Source organism: Anopheles marshallii, chromosome 3 (assembly GCF_943734725.1).
Source record: "Anopheles marshallii chromosome 3, idAnoMarsDA_429_01, whole genome shotgun sequence".
Taxonomy (NCBI): Eukaryota; Metazoa; Arthropoda; class Insecta; order Diptera; family Culicidae; genus Anopheles; species Anopheles marshallii.
This window is the reverse complement of record NC_071327.1, coordinates 42,787,087-42,808,192: the sequence shown is the minus strand read 5'-3', so window position 1 is coordinate 42,808,192 and position 21,106 is coordinate 42,787,087. Positions and strand designations below refer to the sequence as shown.

At 46.0% G+C, this 21,106-nt stretch overlaps 3 protein-coding genes across 3 annotated transcripts; 1 reads left to right on the top strand and 2 right to left on the bottom strand.

Annotated features, from left to right (window-relative positions):
* The first annotated feature begins 7,924 nt into the window (after positions 1 to 7,924).
* LOC128712628 (sperm-associated antigen 7) lies at positions 7,925 to 8,861 on the top strand. Its single transcript, XM_053807518.1, has 4 exons — positions 7,925 to 8,003; positions 8,104 to 8,260; positions 8,335 to 8,675; positions 8,755 to 8,861. The coding sequence occupies exons 1-4, from the start codon at positions 7,925 to 7,927 to the stop codon at positions 8,859 to 8,861; spliced, it is 684 nt and encodes a 227-aa protein (XP_053663493.1).
* Positions 8,862 to 9,247: 386 nt separating this feature from the next.
* Positions 9,248 to 11,680, bottom strand: LOC128713460 (serine/threonine-protein kinase PLK4). Its single transcript, XM_053808320.1, has 5 exons — positions 11,651 to 11,680; positions 11,439 to 11,534; positions 10,191 to 11,360; positions 9,605 to 10,130; positions 9,248 to 9,540 (listed from the first exon to the last, which is right to left on the bottom strand). Exons 1-5 carry the CDS (start codon positions 11,678 to 11,680, stop codon positions 9,248 to 9,250), a joined length of 2,115 nt encoding a protein of 704 aa, XP_053664295.1.
* A 3,697-nt stretch (positions 11,681 to 15,377) lies between these two features.
* On the bottom strand, positions 15,378 to 21,005 carry LOC128712627 (uncharacterized). Its single transcript, XM_053807517.1, has one exon. The coding sequence runs from the start codon at positions 21,003 to 21,005 to the stop codon at positions 15,378 to 15,380; it is 5,628 nt and encodes a 1,875-aa protein (XP_053663492.1).
* Between the last annotated feature and the right edge of the window lie 101 nt (positions 21,006 to 21,106).

The window sequence follows — 21,106 nt, the reverse complement described above, 5'->3', positions numbered from 1 at the left end:
GCGCGTGCTGCATTCTTCTCGGATAGTGCTCGCCTACACTCATCATCGAACCACTCCTTCCTCTGGCTGCGTGTCACGTAGCCGACATGTCGTTCCGCTGCTTTGCTGATGGCACGCTCCACTATACGCCAGTGGGCTGTGGGGGACATCGTGGTGACTGCGTCGTCGTCCGGCAGAGCCTCCCCGAGGGCTGCCGCGAAGTCCCCTGCCACATCAGCTAGTTTCAGCCGGTCCGTGTTTAGCCGCGGGGTAGGCTGTGACCGTGACTTGTTAGCCACGGACAGTTTTTGGCGAAGCTTAACCATGAGTAGGAAGTGGTCCGAGTCGACGTTTGCACCCCTGAGAATTTTGACGTCGATGATGTCCGAGAAGTTTCGTCCGTCGATCAAAACGTGGTCAATCTGGGAATAACTGTTCTGCGGTGATCTCCAGGTGTAGCTGAAGCGAGGTTTGTGCTGGAAGTAGGTGCTGCGGATAATCATGCACTTGGAGGAGGCGAAATTGGCAAGGCGCTGGCCGTTGTCGTTTGACAGCTGGTGGACGCTGAAGTTGCCTATCGCTGGTTTATACACCTCCTCCCGTCCGACCTGAGCATTAAAGTCCCCGATGACGATCTTTACATCGTGTTTGGGGCAGCGATCATACTCCCTCTCCAGCTGCCCGTAGAAATCGTCCTTATCGTCATCAGTGCTCCCAAGGTGCGGACTGTGCACGTTGATGATGCTAATGTTGAAGAAACGGCCACGTATCCTCAACCTGCACATTCTGTTAGTGATCGGCCACCACCCGATCACCCTCTTGCGCATCTCACCTAAGACGAGGAACGCCGTACCGAGCTCGTGCTTATCTCCACCACTCTGGTAGATCATACAATCGCTGCGATACGGACGCTACATCACTCCCTTCCAGCGCACCTCTTGAAGTGCTACTATTTCGAAGCCACGGGCCCTCACCTCGTCCGCGAGTATTCGGGTACTCCCAGCGGACGTGAGGGATCGGCAGTTCCATGTCCCGAGTTTCCAATCGTTAGTCCGTTTTCGTAGCGTAGGTCGGTCATCGGTTTCCGAGCCAGTCATCAAATCGTATGATTCAACATCTCCATTTGCGGAAATATTAAGTGAGTACAAAAACATTACCATACTTAACATAAATCGCAAACAGACAAAAGCAAAAACAGTTCACCAAATCATCACTACTGGCCAACCCGTTTTCTGTCGTCCACGTCGCTTACCCATTGATAAGCTGGAAGCAGCGAAAGCTGAATTTAGATTCTTAATGGAACAAGGAATCTGCCAACCATCAAAAAGTTCTTGGGCCAGTCCTCTACACCTGGTCAAGAAGGCTGATGGAACATTTCGTCCCTGCGGTGATTACAGGAATTTAAACGCTATATCAGTACCCGACAAGTACCCAATTCCTCATATTCAGGATTTTTCAAACATTCTCCACAACAAGACAATATTCTCCTGCATCGATTTGCAACGCGCTTATCACCAGATTCCAGTCGCACATGAGGATATTCCAAAAACCGCTATCACCACACCATTCGGATTGTTCGAATTTAAATTCATGACGTTCGGACTCCGAAATGCAGGCCAGACACTTCAGCGACATCAAACCTGCGGAAGGAATCAAACCCTCAAAAAGCAAGGTAGAAGCCATATTAAACTTCCCACAACCGACAACAGCCAAGCAGTTAAAACGATTTCTGGGAACCGTAAACTTCTATCGTCGTTTCATACCGCACGCAGCGAAAAATCAACAACTCCTCCAAAACATGATGCAAGGCAATGTTCGCAATGACAACATTCCATTGACATGGGACGAAGCCACAACGGAAGCTTTCCGCCAATGCAAGCAAGATTTAGCTAATGCAACTCTACTCGCTCACCCTTGTGCGGATGCCAAATTAGCGTTGGAAGTAGACGCATCTGGCAACGCAATCGGAGCCGTATTGCATCAAATCTGGAAAAACGAACGTCAACCACTGGCGTACTTCTCTCGCAAGCTGAGCTCAAGTAAACAGAAAGCTAGCACCTACGATCGAGAACTTCTGGCAATATACGAAGCTGTGAAATATTTCAAAGATCATCTCATTGGTCGTGAGTTCTGCATTTTTACCGACCATAAACCACTAGTTACAGCTTTTCAACAGCGTCCCGAACGTGCAAGTCCAACTCAGCAACGTCACCTAAGCTTCATCAGTGAATACACCACGGACATCAGACACATATCCGGAGCAAAGAATCAAGTAGCAAACATGTTAAGTCGTTTAGAATCCATCGAAAGTGAGCCAATAGATTTCGAAGACCTAGCAGTAAAACAACGAACAGATCCGGAATTACAACATCTTTTGTCAGACCCGAACACCTCGCTTTGCTTGAAAACATTTCAAACACATCTAATATCGACACCAATCTTCTGCGACATATCCACCCAGAAGATCAGACCTTTTATTCCAAAAGAGAGACGCAAGCAGATCATATCAAAGTTCCATGGCACATCTCATCCTGGCATTCGATCGACAACAAAACTCGTATCCGACTCATACGTGTGGCCAGCAATACGGCGTGATTGCAAACATTTTGTAACGCACTGTATTCCATACCAAAAATCGAAGATAATTCGTCATAACAGAACACCGATCGAACACATAACCGTGCCAGACAACAGATTCGCACACATCCACATGGATATTATTGGACCTATGCCACCATCTGAAGGGAATCAATATTGTCTCACCATAATAGACAAATTCACCCGATGGCCCGAGGCTATGCCAATTCCAAACATCACTGACGAAACAGTAGCGAAAGCATTTGTCAACGGTTGGATCGCCAGATTTGGCGTACCAAGCAATGTAACAACCGACTTAGGCAGACAGTTCGAATCCGAACTCTTCAGAGAGCTACTTAATCTTCTCGCCATTAACCATTTGCGTACTACACCTTACCATCCTCAAGCCAATGGACATGTAGAACGCAAGCATCGTCAGCTAAAAACCGCTTTGAAAAGCCACAACACCTCCAGTTGGACCTCAGCATTACCGATCGTGTTACTCGGAATGCGCACTTCATGTAAAGAAGACATAGGAGCATCGGTAGCTGAACTAACCTACGGTACATCGCTTAGACTACCAGGGGAATTCTTTGCCACCAACGAAAACTCCAGCACCAAGCCTACAACAGATTTCGTTGAAAACCTAAAAAAAACAATGGCAGAGGTAAAACCAACTTCCACCTGTCATCATTCCACACAGCGACCGTTTGTTCAGAAAACATTGAAATCCTGCACACATGTCTTTATTCGAACTGGAGCAATTAAACCACCTTTAACTCCACCCTACGACGGACCCTACCGCGTCATAAGGCGAAAAAAAAAATACTTCATAGTAGACATCAACGGTAAAAAGTCATCCATCTCTATCGACCGTCTAAAAGCAGCATTTGTACATAACGAACAACAACAAATTCATCCTGATCCATCATCGGAACCACGTACAACTCGTACCACAACATCATCAGGACGTCACGTGAAAATCCCAGTCCGGTTCTTAAAAACATAGGGGGGAGTACTATGGCGAACCGACCACAAACACTACCACAACAACTACTACACACGGCATCAGAGTCAACAGCAACAACACAGCGTCTTCGTAGGAAATTCACCAGCGCATCAATAGCCATCCGAGCAGCAATTCCCTGAATTCAGTTCCCCATCCTGCAAGGCGTCAGCGCAAGCAGTTGCGCTGAAGACAATGCACGGGATTGTATTCAGTAAAACAGCACACACACACACGTTCCTGTGCAAAGCAGTTCTGCATACACATAATCAGCCAGTCTGCGATCAACTGCCCACGAGCAAGGACTGCTCTCCCGGATGCGTTCAGTGATTATACCGCGAATATAAAGTTACACTAATTCCATGTTACACAGTGCTAATATCCGTACCAAATAAATATATGCTAGCCTACAAAACCCTGAAACATACATTGGCTACAGATTCGACTGGTATCAGCTATCCTGAAGGGGGAAATGTTGCAGACGCAGACTGTGTCGCATGTTTTGTGCTCTGGGTTGTTTGCGCCATGCGACAACATCCAGATGTGTGCGTGACACAGGTGCGTCGCTTACGGTTCAATGCGTGATTGACCCGATATCAACGCGTATGCGTAATCGGCGGTTGAGCATCAGCGGTGAGCAGACGTGCCGGCAACCGCTGCCGCACGTCACAGTGTTTTTATATATTTATTCTTCTTCTTCTTCTTTGGCCCGCTCTTATTGTTGAGCACGTCGTGCTGACATGGCCTGGTCACCAATACGTTTCCAGGAAACTCGATCCAGGGCTGCCGCTCTCCATCCTCTGCTGCACCCGATCTCCGATAGTTTCTGCTCCGCCTGATCCAGCCAACGGGCTCGCTGCGCTCCTCTGCGTCTCGTGCCGAACGGGTCGCCGACGAGGACCTTTTTGGTGGGGCACGAGTCCGGCATCCTCATGACGTGCCCCAACCAGCGTATCCTTCCGGCCTTCGCCACCGTGAGGATGTCAGGTCCCCCAAACAGCTCAGCAAGCTCGTGGTTCATTCTCCTCCTCCACCCGTCGTGCTCCAAGATACCGCCAAAGATCGTCCTTAGCACACGGCGTTCGAAAACACCGAGTGCATTGGCATCCTCTGTGAGCATGGTCCAAGACTCATGACCATAGAGGACAGCCGGCCGTATCAATGTACGGTATATTGTGCATTTCGTGCGCAGGAGAAGGTTTCTGGATCGTAGGAGTTTGTGGAGCCCGTAGTAGGCACGATTCCCCTGAACAATGCGCCTTCGGATTTCGCTGCTTACGTTGTTGTCCGAAGTTATGATCGTACCGAGGTAGCAGAACTCCTCTACTACCTCGAGATCATCGCCGTAGACCGATACGCTGCTTCCCAGCATGGCCCTATTACGGTCAGAGCCTCCGGCAAGCAGGTACTTTGTCTTCGTCGCATTGATCAGCAATCCAATCCTTGAGGTTTCGCGCTTCAGTCTGGTGTACGCCTCGCACACCGCCGCAGATGTCCTTCCGATGATGTCGATGTCATCCGCGAAGCCAAGGAATTGGATGGAACGGGTGAAAATCGTGTCCCGCATATCGAAGCCCGCGCTTCTCATGACACCTTCCAGAGCGATGTTGAACAGCAGACAGGAGAGTCCGTCACCTTGCCTCAATCCCCGGTGAGACTCGAACGCATCCGACAGCATGCTCGATACTCTCACCTTGCACTGCACCCTGTCCATGGTGGCCCTCAACAGCCGCACCAGCCACCACCTGAAGAGCTCGGCAGCTAGGCCATCGCTGCCTGCTGATTTGTTGTTCTTCAGCTGCTTGATGGCACTAATTACCTCTTCCAAAGATGGCGTGGGCACCTCGTCACCTGCCACCAGACTGATGTGCTGCTCGATTCTGCATTCTGCCCCCAAATCGGGGTCTCTTGCCTGTGCTCCGTTAAGATGTCCGTCGAAGTGGCACTTCCACCTGTCGATCACCTCTCGTTCGTCCGCCAGAATACTCCCCTCTGCATCGCGGCACATTGTGGTGTTGCGGACATCACCACTCCGCGCCGCGTTCAGCATCCTGTAGAACTTACGAGTTTCCCCCGACTGAGTAAGCCGCTCCATCTGCTGCTCTTCCGACTCCCCCAGGAGACGCTTCTTCTCCTGAAACAGTCGGGTCTGCTGCCTCCTCAGCCGTCTGTAGTTCTCCACGTTCTGACGAGTTTCCCGTTGCAGCATTCGGGCGCGTGCTGCATTCTTCTCGGATAGTGCTCGCCTGCACTCATCATCGAACCACTCCTTTCTCTGGCTGCGTGTCACGTAGCCGACATGTCGTTCCGCTGCTTTGCTGATGGCACGCTCCACTATACGCCAGTGGGCTGTGGGAGACATCGTGGTGACTGTGTCGTCATCCGGCAGAGCCTCCCCGAGGGCTGCCGCGAAGTCCCCTGCCACATCAGCTAGTTTCAGCCGGTCCGTGTTTAGCCGCGGGGTAGGCTGTGACCGTGACTTGTTAGCCACGGACAGTTTTTGGCGAAGCTTAACCATGAGTAGGAAGTGGTCCGAGTCGACGTTTGCACCCCTGAGAATTTTGACGTCGATGATGTCCGAGAAGTGTCGTCCGTCGATCAAAACGTGGTCAATCTGGGAATAACTGTTCTGCGGTGATCTCCAGGTGTAGCTGAAGCGAGGTTTGTGCTGGAAGTAGGTGCTGCGGATAATCATGCACTTGGAGGAGGCGAAATTGGCAAGGCGCTGGCCGTTGTCGTTTGACAGCTGGTGGACGCTGAAGTTGCCTATCGCTGGTTTATACACCTCCTCCCGTCCGACCTGAGCATTAAAGTCCCCGATGACGATCTTTACATCGTGTTTGGGGCAGCGATCATACTCCCTCTCCAGCTGCCCATAGAAATCGTCCTTATCGTCATCAGTGCTCCCAAGGTGCGGACTGTGCACGTTGATGATGCTAATGTTGAAGAAACGGCCACGTATCCTCAACCTGCACATTCTGTTAGTGATCGGCCACCACCCGATCACCCTCTTGCGCATCTCACCTAAGACGAGGAACGCCGTACCGAGCTCGTGCTTATCTCCACCACTCTGGTAGATCATACAATCGCTGCGATACGGACGCTCCATCACTCCCTTCCAGCGCACCTCTTGAAGTGCTACTATTTCGAAGCCACGGGCCCTCACCTCGTCCGCGAGTATTCGGGTACTCCCAGCGGACGTGAGGGATCGGCAGTTCCAAGTCCCGAGTTTCCAAATTGCTCGCGAATCCGCGAATTGCTTACTGGAAAGCTTAGACACAGCGTCGTTATCCCGGACGTCATCTCAGCGGACTTGCTCAAACCCGCTTACGCAGCCTTGCTGTTGTTGAGTAAAAAGGATGGATTGCAAAAAGATGGGTTATGATCGAACCGTTGTGAGAACTAGGAAGAAAAGCATTGTTGTTTTTGGTGATGGAATGTTTAAACACCACAAACATATTGCGACGCAGTTCCCGATATTATGGAAAAATATTATTTTTTTTATCAACTCTTTATTTGCAATGGTTTATCTGAAACCTACATAAAAAATATAATTATATAAACAAATTTTGGTAAAAACTTTGTTTAATTGTTTAAACAATGCATTCTCTCTTTGATCCGTTCAGTGTGCGATGGCCCTAACCACCAAAGTGATAGTCCAAGTGTCAAACGGACTATCGGCCTGCAGATTCTATTTGTGGTTTTTACCCAAATGTTATTATTAAACACTAAAATAGTTATCCGTTTTTAAATAGCTAGCTGTAACCATTTATGTTGAATTTGCCATTGTTTGCAATAATAATTCATGAATATAAACTGCTTGGGCGTTGCTTAAGCTTAAACAATTAATGGAATTGATCGAACAAGTAAATGATTAAACACTTGTATGCTTAATAGAAAATTAATAAAACTGTCAGCGGTCGACTACATCAATTTAAGAAACAATACAATACAATATAATTTAAAAAAAAATGACCAATAAAGTCATGCTGAAACCACACTGTTACCGACGAAAAAATTGTGCGCCTATAAGTATGCAATTTGAATATTAAGGAGCATGAAATTTCAACCTGGGCTATTTTAGTTTTTTACCAGGTTTTTAACATTGAATTAATTAAAATTCAATACATTTTCGTATAATATGGTGTAAAAAGAATTTTGAAACAAATGAACTCGCTAGGTAGTAGTATAAACAAAACGAATCGGCCTTTTCGTGAGATTTTTGCAGCATGGGATTTGGCCCACAGGGAGGCTGATCGGTTTGACAGCTAGCTTATTCGTACAATCTGGCCCAGAGGAAAGTTACCCTGTATCGTTAGGAGCAGTATTTGGTGTAATTATTTCGTTTAAACAGTGCCAAAAATGGATCTGCTGGGATCAATATTAGGTTCCATGGATAAACCACCAGCAAAAGACAAAAATAAAACACAGATGTACGAAAGTAAGTTATACTGCACGGTGTCAACAAATCAGCGCTGCCAGTAGTGCTTTGATTAGTTCCGTTGCCATATTAATTCTTATATTTTTGTTTATCTATCCAGAACAACGAAAGCAGTACGAAACTGAAAAAAATAAGCAACGTGAAGAACTGAACCGCTTTCGTTCATATGTAGAAGAGCGCCTAGGGCGTTTCATGAAAGATGATAATCGGTTTTACATGGAATTCCAGCCGCTGGACCAAGTGTACCGATCCATAGTGTATATTGATATGCGTGTAGAGAAGTTGCGATGCAGGTTTGAGATGTTTGTTTCTCTTTATCTGTCTCTTTTAGGCACGACATTTCCGAAACCGCTGGACTTTTTGCAATGAGTTTTGGAACGGAAGAAGACCGATACATAGTGGTCTACAAAAAGGAGCACTTGCCGAGCGAAGATGAGGTGCAAGCGCGGAAGAAAGGAGAAACTTGGAATAAGGAAATAGCAAAACAGTATGCTGAACGTAGCAAATTACTGCGTTCAAAATTGTTGGACTGCAAAGATGATACAGCAACGACCGCAATCACAGACATAAAACCAACTTCAAATTACAACAAAAAGTACATGCACCTTTTTGGGAATGATGCAGCGCTAGAAGCAGCAAGAAAAACTGAAATCAACAGAAGTTACGGATATGGTAATGTTAATTAATAAGTTAATCAAAGCAGTAGAACGAAACACATATTAGCCTAATAAACTAAATGTTTTCATTCCAGTACCGAGTGCGAACAAGAAGGATGTTCGCTCCATTGAGCAAACGATGGCAGACATTTCAGCAAAGAAACGGCTCAAAACTCAACATCCGGAGCCGCCTGTTCAATAATAGAAAGCATTAAAAAACTTCACTTTCGAAAACGTTTCTACACGTTAGCTGAATAGAAGAGGCGATAATAGTACTGATGATAGAATAATACTTCATGTAGTTTAATGCCATATTTTTTACAATTCACAACATTTAAATAACATATTTTTGCGAAGAACATAAAGGTAGGTCTAGCACACTGCATTCTCAACAATCATTTCTCGGAAAACAAATATGACTCACAGTTGTTATTAAAATAGGGCAAATATTTAATAATGGTTCGCAATTTTATAAAGCAATCTCTTCGAAGAAAATAAGCGTTGTATGAATGTAGAGTAAAATAGCATGTTGTTAGTATTGTTACGTACATGCAAACCAGTATTACTTCACTCTGGGTAAATCCTGCATCATGTGTGTACATTAAATGAATAAAACCGGTACTTAGACATATCTTTCTTTGCCGGAGTATTACTATCGGTTTCGGCTGGACGTCTGCCAATAATTACGGGAAATGTTTTCCCGCCATGTGACACGGTCGAGAGCATTTTTTCAATCTTCAAACAGTGTTCGTGTGTTTCCTGGAAATGATCCAGTTTTGCGATATCTGCCGTTGATATGGTTGACAATCCTCGATATACCTTACCGCTTCCATCAACCATTTTGATTTCATCATCTGTTGAGCTCAGTATTATTTTGGTATCTAATTGGAGAAGAAAGAATTTGTTAGTAGATGGTCGTTTTCACATAAAACATACCTTACGTACTGTCGTAAAACATAATTTCAAAGTCTCGAATGGTTTCCATCAATTGACATTTCGCTTTGTCGCTATACAACGTAATTTTGGGTGTTTTTGCCTTCACCATGTTAACAAATCTAGCAGCATACACATATTTTTTCCAATGCTTTTCAGGAATATCTTCATAATTGTATACACAATCTATCCTTCCCGCTGGCACTTCCGGAGGATGATTTTTGATCGGCACCCCTCGGTTGCCATTTGGCTGGTACAGCATGAATCTTATTCCATCGCCTGATATACGACACACGTCCACCACACGATCTTCCTGCTGTCGGCCTCTAGGTTTAAGAAATTCTAGCACAACTTCGCCACATTCGGCAACGATAGATAGAATTACAAACTTTGTTCGATGTCTTGTAGGTAATAATCGTAGCGTGTCAAACCGAGGAGGCAAGCAAATATTGTTTTGCGACAATTTTTTGGTTATATTACTTTCTTTGTCGCATGAATTATTCTGTTGCATACTTTCTGTCACGCGAAACATGTAGCCCTGAAAAAAGATAAATTTTAAAATATGATTGCTTCATTAAATTATATGGACTGTACCTACATTTTCTTTCGGGACTCTTAGTGGAGTAGCAAATAGATGGTGATCGCTTCTAGCAAACGAACTTTGAGTATTCCTAGTTTGTGCTCCAGTTTGGAAATCCTCGGCGGTGTTCATGGATGCCCTGGATGAACTTAACAAATGCACTCTGCCTTCTTGACCGGTAAGATTTTTACCAGTGATATTATATTTTTCCACCAACTCCATACTGTTAAACTTCTGCAGGAATGAAATATGTGGTTCTGGCAGAAATTGATAAGAGTGCATGCTTCCTGTTTCGTGCTGTTGTACTTTTTCGGGGAACCGTTGATTTAAGTTATATTGTCCGTAGTAATGATTTTCATTCGTATGATCGTTGTACCTGTTGCTGCAAGACAGCTTAAACAAATCCGACTTGCATGCACTAGCATTAGATATTGTGCCCATGCCACTGTCTGTGCTGGACGTGAACTTTTGATTAATACTGTTTGAAACGTACATTTTAGATCCCAGATCATAACGGGAAAGAAAAGGGTGGCTGATCACTTCTTCTAGCTTGATTCGCTCGGTGGGATTTTTCTTGAGCAGTCTTCCAATAAGATCGCTCACGTCTGAAGATAGGTGAGCTGGTAAGATATAGTTAGACATTACCACTCTCGCCAAGGTGGACTTAACTCCATCGGTGTCGAATGGGGGTTTCCCCACTAGCAGTGTGTACAACATACATCCTAAACCCCATACGTCGGCCGGCAAACCATGTGATGCACGTGATGCTACTTCCGGTGAAATGTAGTTTGGGGTACCACACAGTGTATGATGTTTTTCATCGGGCAGCATCAGTTCAGTTGCAAGCCCGAAGTCAGCAATTTTGATACCCATGTCTTTTGTTATTAACAAATTGGATAGCGATATGTCACGGTGCAGTATTTTTTGCGTATGTAAATATAGCAATCCGTCAACCACTTTCCTAAAGATTAATGCGGCTTCATATTCACTGAAAGGTTTGTTCCGCTCACGTAGATACTGTTGCAGTTCTCCATTTTCTGCTAATTCTAATACTAAATAAACGTGGTCAAAATCTTCGAAGAATGTGTATAACTCTAAAATAGAAGGATGCTTTAGCTTCGAATGTATCGCTACTTCTTGCCGAACCCGATTAGCCATTCCCGACGAGTGCATCCTTTGTTTGTTGATCTAGTGTAATGAATCAAAAGTTGTGAATAGTACGGCTCCTATAAACAACACAAACTATAGAACGGCTGCAACACTTACCATTTTGATTGCAACAAAACATCCCGTAGAAAGACATTTCGCTCTATACACACATCCGAATCCACCTTTACCGAGAACTTCGTACACAGTGTAATCCTGAAATAATGCATGTAAACATTTAACATCTGGAACTAAAGCAACATTTATGCTACTGAACAGCAAAAAATTGATTCAACAAGATTAGACAATACACACGCAGTCACAACACTGACCTTAATCTTATCTCCCAATTTTCCTATCATTTTAGCAACAGATGTAACGCGACCGGTTTTATAAAATTCAACATCAATAAATTGAAATTCACAAATATAAGTTTAGGAAAACAGTGTTGGTGTACGCTTCGTCGACACAATGACGCATTTCGCACGTTATTATACGCTTGGCATTTCAAAGCTGCCAATGTGACAGTATTGACAGTTACATTTTTGATTTAAACCAAAAGGTTGAAATGCAGGGTTCTCTAGTATGTTGCTATCGCCAACCCAAGGGCACTTTTCGATGGAACGTCGGAACTAATTATAATTAGTATATAATTAGTATAATTAGTATAATTAGTTTTAGGTATACCTAAAAGGAACAGTTAAACCTTGCACCATACAAAAATGGAAAATACTCGCTGTAACCGCTATCCCAAAAGGCTGGACTTTAGACCTACACGTCCACGTTTAGACAACGAAAAAATTGTCTAAGCCAATGGTCTAACTTGATTGCGGGCAACATGTTGCTGGCGAAATGCATGGGATTTATATATATATTTTTCTGTCATACCATCGGCAACATTTTTCTGTTCATCTTGGCGCGTATGACGTATGTTCACGTATGACGTTTGTCAGTATTGAAATTGTGTTGCTTGTGTACAAATACAATCCCAGTGGAGAAAATTGTATGCAAACCCATACAAAAAAATAGGGTCGATTATGGGACGATTTGGGGACCATTATATGAGTTTAATAGACCCGCGCACACGGCCAAGCGCTGTCATTGTGTGCGTGTGTTGCGCCGCTGCTGCCTTGCTTCTCACTACTACATGCGCATTACCCTAGGCTTGTTTTCGGATGGATTGAAAAGTGACCCGCAAGAATATTTTGGTTTAATGCGAAATCGATCGCACATTTTATTGTTTTTTTTTACGTGATTGCACTTAATATATTCAACTCTTGTTACCTTTAATTATGCTGGATATTGCAATAGTGAATTGTGATCAGGTGCGGCGCAAACTGAAGATGAATACTGTTCCCACACTGCTTCACAAGGAACTTTTCAATCCTTTCGTTTCGGCTTGTGACATGGGCAAATCCTTCCGCGCTCTCGTTAACTTCATTTACACTGCACTCAATTATAAACTGATGATGAACAACTGCACAATGGTTATGCTGTTATGGTTGTGCTGGTTATGTTAGATTATGCTGCTCATTTCACTTATGATGAATGATGACTGTTGTCGCCGTCCTGTTATCACGGGAAACTTCTTAATCCTCTCGAGTGTTTTGATGACAAGGATAACTGCGCATTTGGTGTATAAATCCATCGTCGACGCTCACACGGTCCGAATATGTGCTGTTCAATTGAAAGATGAAGAAAGTCATCATTCATCATAAGTGAAATGAGCAGCATAATCTGCTGTTAATCATTGTGCAATTGTTCATCATCAGTTTATAATTGATGAGTGCAGTGTGAATGAAGTTAACGAGTGCGCGGAAGGATTTGCCCATGTCACAAGCCGAAACGAAAGGATTGAAAAGTTCCTTGTGAAGCAGTGTGGGAACAGTATTCATCTTCAGTTTGCGCCGCACCTGATCACAATTCACTATTGCAATATCCAGCATAATTAAAAGTAACAAAAGTTGAATATATTAAGTGCAATTATGTAAAAAAAAAAAACAATAAAATGTGCGATCGATTTCGCATTAAACCAAAATATTCTTGCGGGTCATTTTTCAATCCATCCGAAAACACGCCTAGGGTAATGCGCATGTAGTAGAGAGAAGCACGGCAGCAGCGGCGCAACACACGCACACAATGACAGCGCTTGGCCGTGTGAGTGGGCCTAGTAAACTCTTATAATGGTCCTCATATCGGCCCTTAATCGACCCTATTTTTTTGTATGGATTTGCGTACAATTTTCCCCACTGGGATCGAAACCACAAACACCTAAAAATATCTAGGCACTGTAATTGATAACAAACTAAACTTCCAAAACCACATAGAACACCTGAGGAATAAAACCACCACGCGCATAAACTGCTTAAAAATTATAAGCACCAAACAAAACAACCTAAACCTAGGAAAAAGCCTTGCAATATACCGAGCAACCATCAGAAACATATTAGGTAAAAAGGATCATCTTACACACTAAACTGCAACAAAAGCAAGGCCAGAATAATGAACACAATGCTAAATTAAGCTCTTAGGAAAGCAACAGGTTGCACTAAAACGACACCCATAAACACACTACACGCAATCGCAGCCGAAATACCTTTCAACGTAAGAACCAACTTTATAGCCAGGAAAGAACTAGCCAAGGTCATAGTATTTTCTAAAATAACACGATTACAATTAAACAAGTTCCAGCAAACACGTTTAAAAAAAGAAGAAAACACACCAAGAAGAAATATATAACAAAGACCTAGACACACTAAAAAATATAATAACTGCTACAAACAACGACATAAAAAACCATATAAAGATCAACACTGAACTATCAGAATCAATAGGCACCAAAAAAAAAAAACAAAAATAAAAACACACTAAAACAAAAAAAACACTAGAACACATGAATAAATTCTTCAAGAAAAGACCATGTATATTCACAGACGGAAGCATTACAAACAATAAAGCAGGCATAGGAATCTACATAAGAAACAACGTCCAACAACACTATTATAATTACAATTTAAAAAACATTGCCTCAATAACCACAATTGAACAAACTGCACTCCAAATGACAAAAGAACTAAATATTGATAACCCAATCATTTACACGCCGACGAACTTGCACAAAAAGGTACAATGTCAAACACTACCATTGTGAACAGAATCAGATACATTGATGCCATAAACTACTACAAAAATGAGATGGGTCAAAAAAACAAAACTGTGGTTCAGACTAGAGATGAGAATAATCACTCTTTTCAATGATTTGAATCGGAGTCAAAGAGTGGGTTTAAAGATTTGAAACCTTTACTCACTCTTTTGAGATTCATTAAAAAATATTACACTGCATTTATGTTTTTACCACTCTTTTGCGTTTATACTCACTCTTACTCTTTGTGCCGACTAGAAACTCACTCAGGAGTGAGTAAAAGAGTATTATCGCTCTTTGGATTACAATCACTCTGTAAGAGTGAGTAAAAGAGTATTATCACTCTTTGGATTATAATCACTCTGTAAGAGTGATGATACTCTTTTACTCACTCTTACAGAGTGATTATAATCCAAAGAGTGATGATACTCTTTTACTCACTCTTACAGAGTGATTATAATCCAAAGAGTGATAAAACAGTTTTACTCACTCCTGAGTGAGTTTCTAGTCGGCACAGAGAGTAAGAGTGAGTATAAACGCAAAAGAGTGGTGTTGTGAATGGTTTCGTCCCGCGATTTTAGTAATAATGTAACGATCTTTTTGGTGTATCGAAAGATCACAAAATTAGTGCTTTATTATCGCTGGTCACGGTTTAAAGAGACCGAAGGCGCTTCCTTCGGTTCTATTTATACATTTGCGAACAGCGCGCCCGCTGCTGCTATGATGGTGGCACTGTTCGTCTGTACTAATACTGGAACCTTACAACAGCTAGAGTTGTAGGGCGTTACTGCTAGCCTAACATGTAAACAACGTGTCGTGATCGTAATCACAACATTCTCCCCACCAGTGTAACGCTCCTGGGCGTTACACTCTTCTGACGTTTGTTTACTCTTTAGCTCCTGTCAATACCACGCGGTTCACTTTCTACTCAATCGTTCCCCCACATCCAAAACTGCTATCTTTGTCGCCGGTCGTTCTAATATTCCGTTCGTGGTCTGCACCCTCGCGCGCCTAACCTGACCGTCCCTCGCGCGGGTCACCTCAAGCACACGTCCCATCGGCCAGGTATTCCGGGGTAAGTTCCCATCCACGATCAACACCACATCTCCCTCCTTGATCGGCGGCACCGAGTCAAACCATTTTGTTCTGCGGGTGAGGGTTGGCAGATAGTCCGCGATCCACCGCTTCCAAAATATCTCCGCGTTCACGTGTAGTGCTCCTAACGATGTCCGTATCCCTGTCGGCGAATCGTCGAAACAGGCAGCTGGCTTACTACCGTCGGAACTTCCCAGAAGCAGGTGGTTCGGCGTTATCGGGCTGTCGGATTCCTCGTCGAGTGGTACGTAGGTAAGTGGCCTAGAGTTGATCATCATCTCCACTTCCGTCAGCGTTGACATTAATATCTCGTCCGTTGGTAGCCGTGGTAATTCAAAGCTGCATAAAATTTTCTTCACCGACTGCACGAGACGCTCCCAACTGCCGCCGAAATGGGGTGCCGCTGGCGGGTTGAAGCTCCACTTTAGTTCCGGACCGCTAAATCTGGACATCAGGGCATTTTCATCCACATCCTTCAGGGCGACGTTAAGCTCTCTCGCAGCACCGACGAAATTAGTGCCCCGGTCGCTGAGTATTTCTCTGGGGGACCCTCTTCTTGCGATAAATCGCCGGATGGCTAAAATACACGAAGCGTTTGTTAGTGCGAATGCCAGTTCGAGATGAACTGCTCTCGTCGTGAGGCAAGTGAATAGCGCTCCCCAGCGCTTCTCGGAGTGACGTCCCACGACCACGAGTATCGGCCCGAAATAATCCAGCCCGGTATAGGTAAACGCTCGTTGGTTCACTGCTACTCTCTGCCGCGGAATATTGCCCATTAACGGTGGGTTTGGTGCGGCGTCCCTTATCTTACAATGCTGGCAACCGCGTCGAACCCGGTTGAACTCCACCAGCAACTTCGGGATGTGATAACGCGTACGGAGTTGACCCACCACCGTTCTGTGACTCTGATGGCAATATCGCTCGTGGAAGTCCTTGATGACCAGGTCCGTGACGGGATGTCGTCTAGGTAAGATAACAGGTTTCCTCAGCGAATCACCTAGCAAAGTACAATTAGTTAGTCGCCCCCGCATTCGTAATATACCTCTTTCGTCGATTTCAGGTGATAGTTTGTACAGCACGCTATCTCGTTTGAGCAGATTCTTCCAAGGGTGTTTCTCCTTCGCACCGCTCTTCATCCGCTTGATGTCGGCAGCAAACCCGTCCAGTTGTGCCCATATGTACAGGGTACGTTCTGCAGCCAACAATTCTTCCTGCGTCAGTGGCCCCGCATCCTTCTTTTCCCGTCTCGCTCGACGCCGTAGGTTTCCAACGTATCGATGAACGAAACCCACTGTTCTTAACAGCTTCTTCCATCGTGAGAACCGGGCGAAATCGACTACGTTTCTAACGATGGCATGGTGTAGTAAGCTCTTCCGTAGTTCCTCCGACGACTCACCTGGATCGTCCTTATTTATTGGCCAGTTTTCTTCCACTTCCCACAGGAACTCTGGTCCTCGGAACCATCTGCTGGATGAGGTTAAATCCGGGTCGCCTTGCCATTTCGTTCCGTCATCTGCTACGTTAACCTTGGTAGAAAGCCAACGCCATTCGTTAGCGTCTGTGATTTCGGACAGTTCACTCACCCGAAAGGCGACAAAGGGGCTGTACCGCCTATGGTCCGACTTTATCCAGCTCACCACGTTCCTCGAATCAGTCCAGAACACTCTCTTGTCGATCCTCAATCGATGTGCCTTCGCGATGTGGTCCGCGAAGCGTGCTCCTATCACAGCCGCTTGAAGCTCCAGTCGCGGTATAGATAGGAGTTTAAGCGGGGCCACCCGCGTTTTGGACCCAACCAGTGCGCACTCCACCACACCGCTTTCCTCAAAGCGCAGGTAAGCAACTGCAGCCATTCCGCTTTGACTTGCATCGGTAAATACGTGCAATTGCACGCATGGCGACGATGTTATGCTACGATAGCACCTTCTGATCATTAGCTTTTCTAGTTCCGGCAATAATCCAGTCCATCTCAACCATTTCTTTGCAGCTTCGCCTTCAACTTTCTTGTCCCAGTGAATCCCGGTTCGCCATAAGTCCTGCAAAAGTATCTTGAGGAACATGAGGAAGTGACCAATGAGGCCCAACGGATCATATATCATCATAAGTGTGCTCAGCACTTCCCGCCTTGTCGGCAGTCTACCACCTGCCAACAGCTCCTCATCCATGCGCGGATTTATGCGGAAGGTAAGCATATCATCGTCCGTATTCCACCACATCCCTAGAACCTTTTCGGTGCCTTGGTTCGAGCTCATGTCGACACACTTGTTTTGGTTGACTCCCCACCGTAGCTTATGCACGACATCCTTCGAGTTGGACAGCCAGTTCCGGATCTCAAAGCCGCCTTTCGAATGTACGAGCCGCACATCCTCCGCCAGAGTAACTGCCTCGTCCACGGTTTCGACACTGGCCAGCATATCGTCCACGTAGTGCTCATACTTAATGCATTCCACTGCTCGCGGGAAACGGTCAACGAATCTCTCTGCGTTAAGATTCTTCACAAAGTGGGCACTAGCAGGTGAGCAAGCCGCTCCGAAGGTCATTACCGTAACAGCATACACACTAGGTTCACCATTCTGTTTGCTGCCATCATCCCAGAATACCATCTGGCTTCGTTGGTCTGCGTGGTTCATGCGCACCTGAAAGAACATTTCTCGGATGTCTCCAGTTACGGCAATACGATTCTCTCGAAACTTATACAGAACTTGCACCAATCCCACTAGTTGGTCCGGGCCGGTGAGCAGGAACATGTTGAGGCTTATTCCGTGTACTTGTGCGGCAGCATCGAATACCATTCGTAACTTACCGGGTTTGTTCGGGTTGTAAACCGGGAATATCGGCAAATACCAGTCCCTTTCTCTCCTCGCTTCGATTTCGTCTTCCGACATACGTCGAATGTAACCTTTATCCGCATACTCGTGCATCTTATTGCTGATTGCCCTGGCTAATTCCGGATTCTTTTCGCACTTCCTTTTCAGGCACGTGTGGCGCTTAAGGGCCATCTCGCGGTTACAGGGAAGACGCACATCATCATACTTCCATAGCAGGCCCGTTTCAAACCGATCTCCCACAAGACGCGTTCCGGTATTTAGCATCGTAATCGCACGTTCTTCTTCTTTCGGCAAGAGTCTCTGTGCGGCGCTGACTCCAATGGATTCCAAAGAGAAGTATCTTTTCAGCGCCATGTCCAGATTCTGATTTCCCTCTTCATTACAGACACATAAATGGAGATTAAAATATGCCGTACTACTTACTGAGGCTGGTAAGCAGCAAGGGCCAAACACTGTCCATCCAAGTCTTGTCTTGGTAGCAATCGGCTCGCTGAAGCTCCCTTCTACACAACGTAATGGCTTGCCCAGATGAATGTTGTCGACACCGATCAGGATACGAGGCGTCACGTTGGCATATGGGGCAATCGGGAGCCCCTTCAGATGCGGGTATAGCTTTACCAGCTTTTCGATCGGTAGCGTCTGCACCGGTAGCATCAGATCTTGCAAGGTGTGCGCCTTTCGTAAGTCGTACACCAGTGCTCCTTGGTGCACACCTGAGATCCGCAGCTGAACTTCCCTCGAATCGGACTCATTTCGTAGCGTATCGTCCGTCCACTTCAAACACAAAGGGTTCAAGGTGCCCTCGATGCCCAATTCGTCTATCAGCCTACGATCAACGAATGTAGCCGAGGATCCTTCATCTATAAACGCAAACGTCGTTATCTCTGTCTTCTGGCCGCGAACCACAACTGGAACATAGCGGAAAAGTGACTTAGTGTCGTTGCTAATGTGCGAGTTAAGTGAATGAGTGTGTTGCGTGTTCCTGTGCGATTGTGGTGTTTGCTCCCTACAGTGCAGTAGTTTGTGATGCGTTTCTCGGCAGCCGTCGGTACCACAATTCGTCCTGACGAAACACGTGCCCCTATGCGGGCCCAAGCACGTGACGCACAACTTGCGTCCCTGAATGTGCAATCGTCTCTCTCGCACCGTCATTTCTCCAAACCGTGCACAGTCAGCCAACGTACGACAGGAATCATGGCACAGTGCGCATTGTGTCCTCCGCGTCGTGCTGTGAACGTTAACGTGTGCGGGCGCTTTCCTTCCCGGTAGTGGTCGTGATGTTTCGGGTCGTGTGAAGTTCCGATCGAACGTTTTTGAAGCGGCACTCGCGGCCTGTGCGATCTCTGAAAACCACACGTCGAATTCCCTTATGGTCTCTCGCTTTAGTTTTAGTTTATAACGTGCCCACTCTAACACCCGCTCTCCTGGAAGCTTCGCTACCAGCTCCTTCAGCAGCGTGACGTTGCATTCATAATCGTGAAGCCCGGAAGCTTCTATTGTCGCGCACATTTTCCGTATCATCTTGCCGTACGTGGCCAGCGTCTCTAAACGTTCGGTACGAACGGGGGGTAGCTTACGCACCTTCTCGATCAAACTATCCACTATGAGGTCTGGCCTTCCGTATTCCGTGCGCAAAATCTCGATCACTTTGGGCAAACCGTCCGGTAGCAGCATAAGGTGGTCAACCGATTCCAATGCCGGTCCCCGTAGTGCCCGTTGAAGCCGTATTAGGTTTTCGTCGTCACTAAAACCACAAAGAATTGTGGATCTCACATACGTCGCGTAAAATAATGGCCATTGCCCGACGTCTCCGGAAAAGGCCGGAAGTTCCTTAGGGATCGACTTGCGCGCTGACTCTTGTTCTGGTGTCAAGGGTAACACACGTCTCTGTGTCGCTGGTTTCGACTCCATTGTCGAATTTGCTCCCGTTATCTCCTCCGGTTTGTAAGGACGGCTATGCTTGCTTTCGCGGTGAACCTTAATCGAATCCTCCACCGCACGCCTCCATTCCATATACTCGCGTTCTTGTGCCGCTGCTTGGTCCACCTCCCACGTACAGTCATATTTCGGTGGAAACCGGGCAGTTACCGGAGTCGAAGGTTGACGACCTCGCGCGTCGTCCGCCATTGTGTCGTCGTATCGCAGCGGTGCCGGGGCCGTGCGTGTTGCCATTACTCCCGCGGTCGCGATCGGGTTCAAGGGTGGCTGACCCGAGTCGCCATTGCGATGACCGTTGCCATGGGGGCGAGCTACCGGCGTCACCCCGATACGATTTGTGTCTCGCAACCAATTTGCCGCTTTCGCGGCGTACGCGCTTACCCGACTGCTGTGATCGGATATTTCCTCTTCTAGCTCGATTTCTTGCAGCTCGATATCCAGCTCCTTACGAGCGTTTTCCAGCTCCAAATTCTTCCGAGCATTTTCCAGTTTGAGCTCCTTCTTCTGAAGCTCGATACGCCTTCTTCTTACCTCTAGGTCCCGAGGTAAGACGGGTGGTGGCGCTTCCCCGTCCTGCGGTGGTTCTTCTATGACGCTCGTGCGTCTTTCCGAGGTCCCTGTTGCTGGCTGCTCCTGCAGCTCCACAACCTCCTCACAGCTAATGTCTTGTATTGCTCTTTCCATTGCACAACTAACTACTTATTTTCACTTCCTTTCCACGCGAATTAACACTACTCCCAAAGGCGAGATTTATATGCGCGCGCGGATCGTCCGACCGAATTTAG

Coding starts and splice junctions, on each gene's coding strand:
- LOC128712628 (XM_053807518.1), top strand. CDS start 7,925: ATGGATCTGCTGGGATCAATATTAGGTTCCATGGATAAACCACCAGCA. Junction 8,004..8,103: donor TAAAACACAGATGTACGAAA/GTAAGTTATACT, acceptor TTATCTATCCAG/AACAACGAAAGCAGTACGAA. Junction 8,676..8,754: donor CAACAGAAGTTACGGATATG/GTAATGTTAATT, acceptor TTTTCATTCCAG/TACCGAGTGCGAACAAGAAG.
- LOC128713460 (XM_053808320.1), bottom strand. CDS start 11,680: ATGATAGGAAAATTGGGAGATAAGATTAAG. Junction 11,535..11,650: donor AATTGGGAGATAAGATTAAG/GTCAGTGTTGTG, acceptor GCATTATTTCAG/GATTACACTGTGTACGAAGT. Junction 10,131..10,190: donor TAAGAGTCCCGAAAGAAAAT/GTAGGTACAGTC, acceptor ATCTTTTTTCAG/GGCTACATGTTTCGCGTGAC.
- LOC128712627 (XM_053807517.1), bottom strand. CDS start 21,005: ATGGAAAGAGCAATACAAGACATTAGCTGTGAGGAGGTTGTGGAGCTG.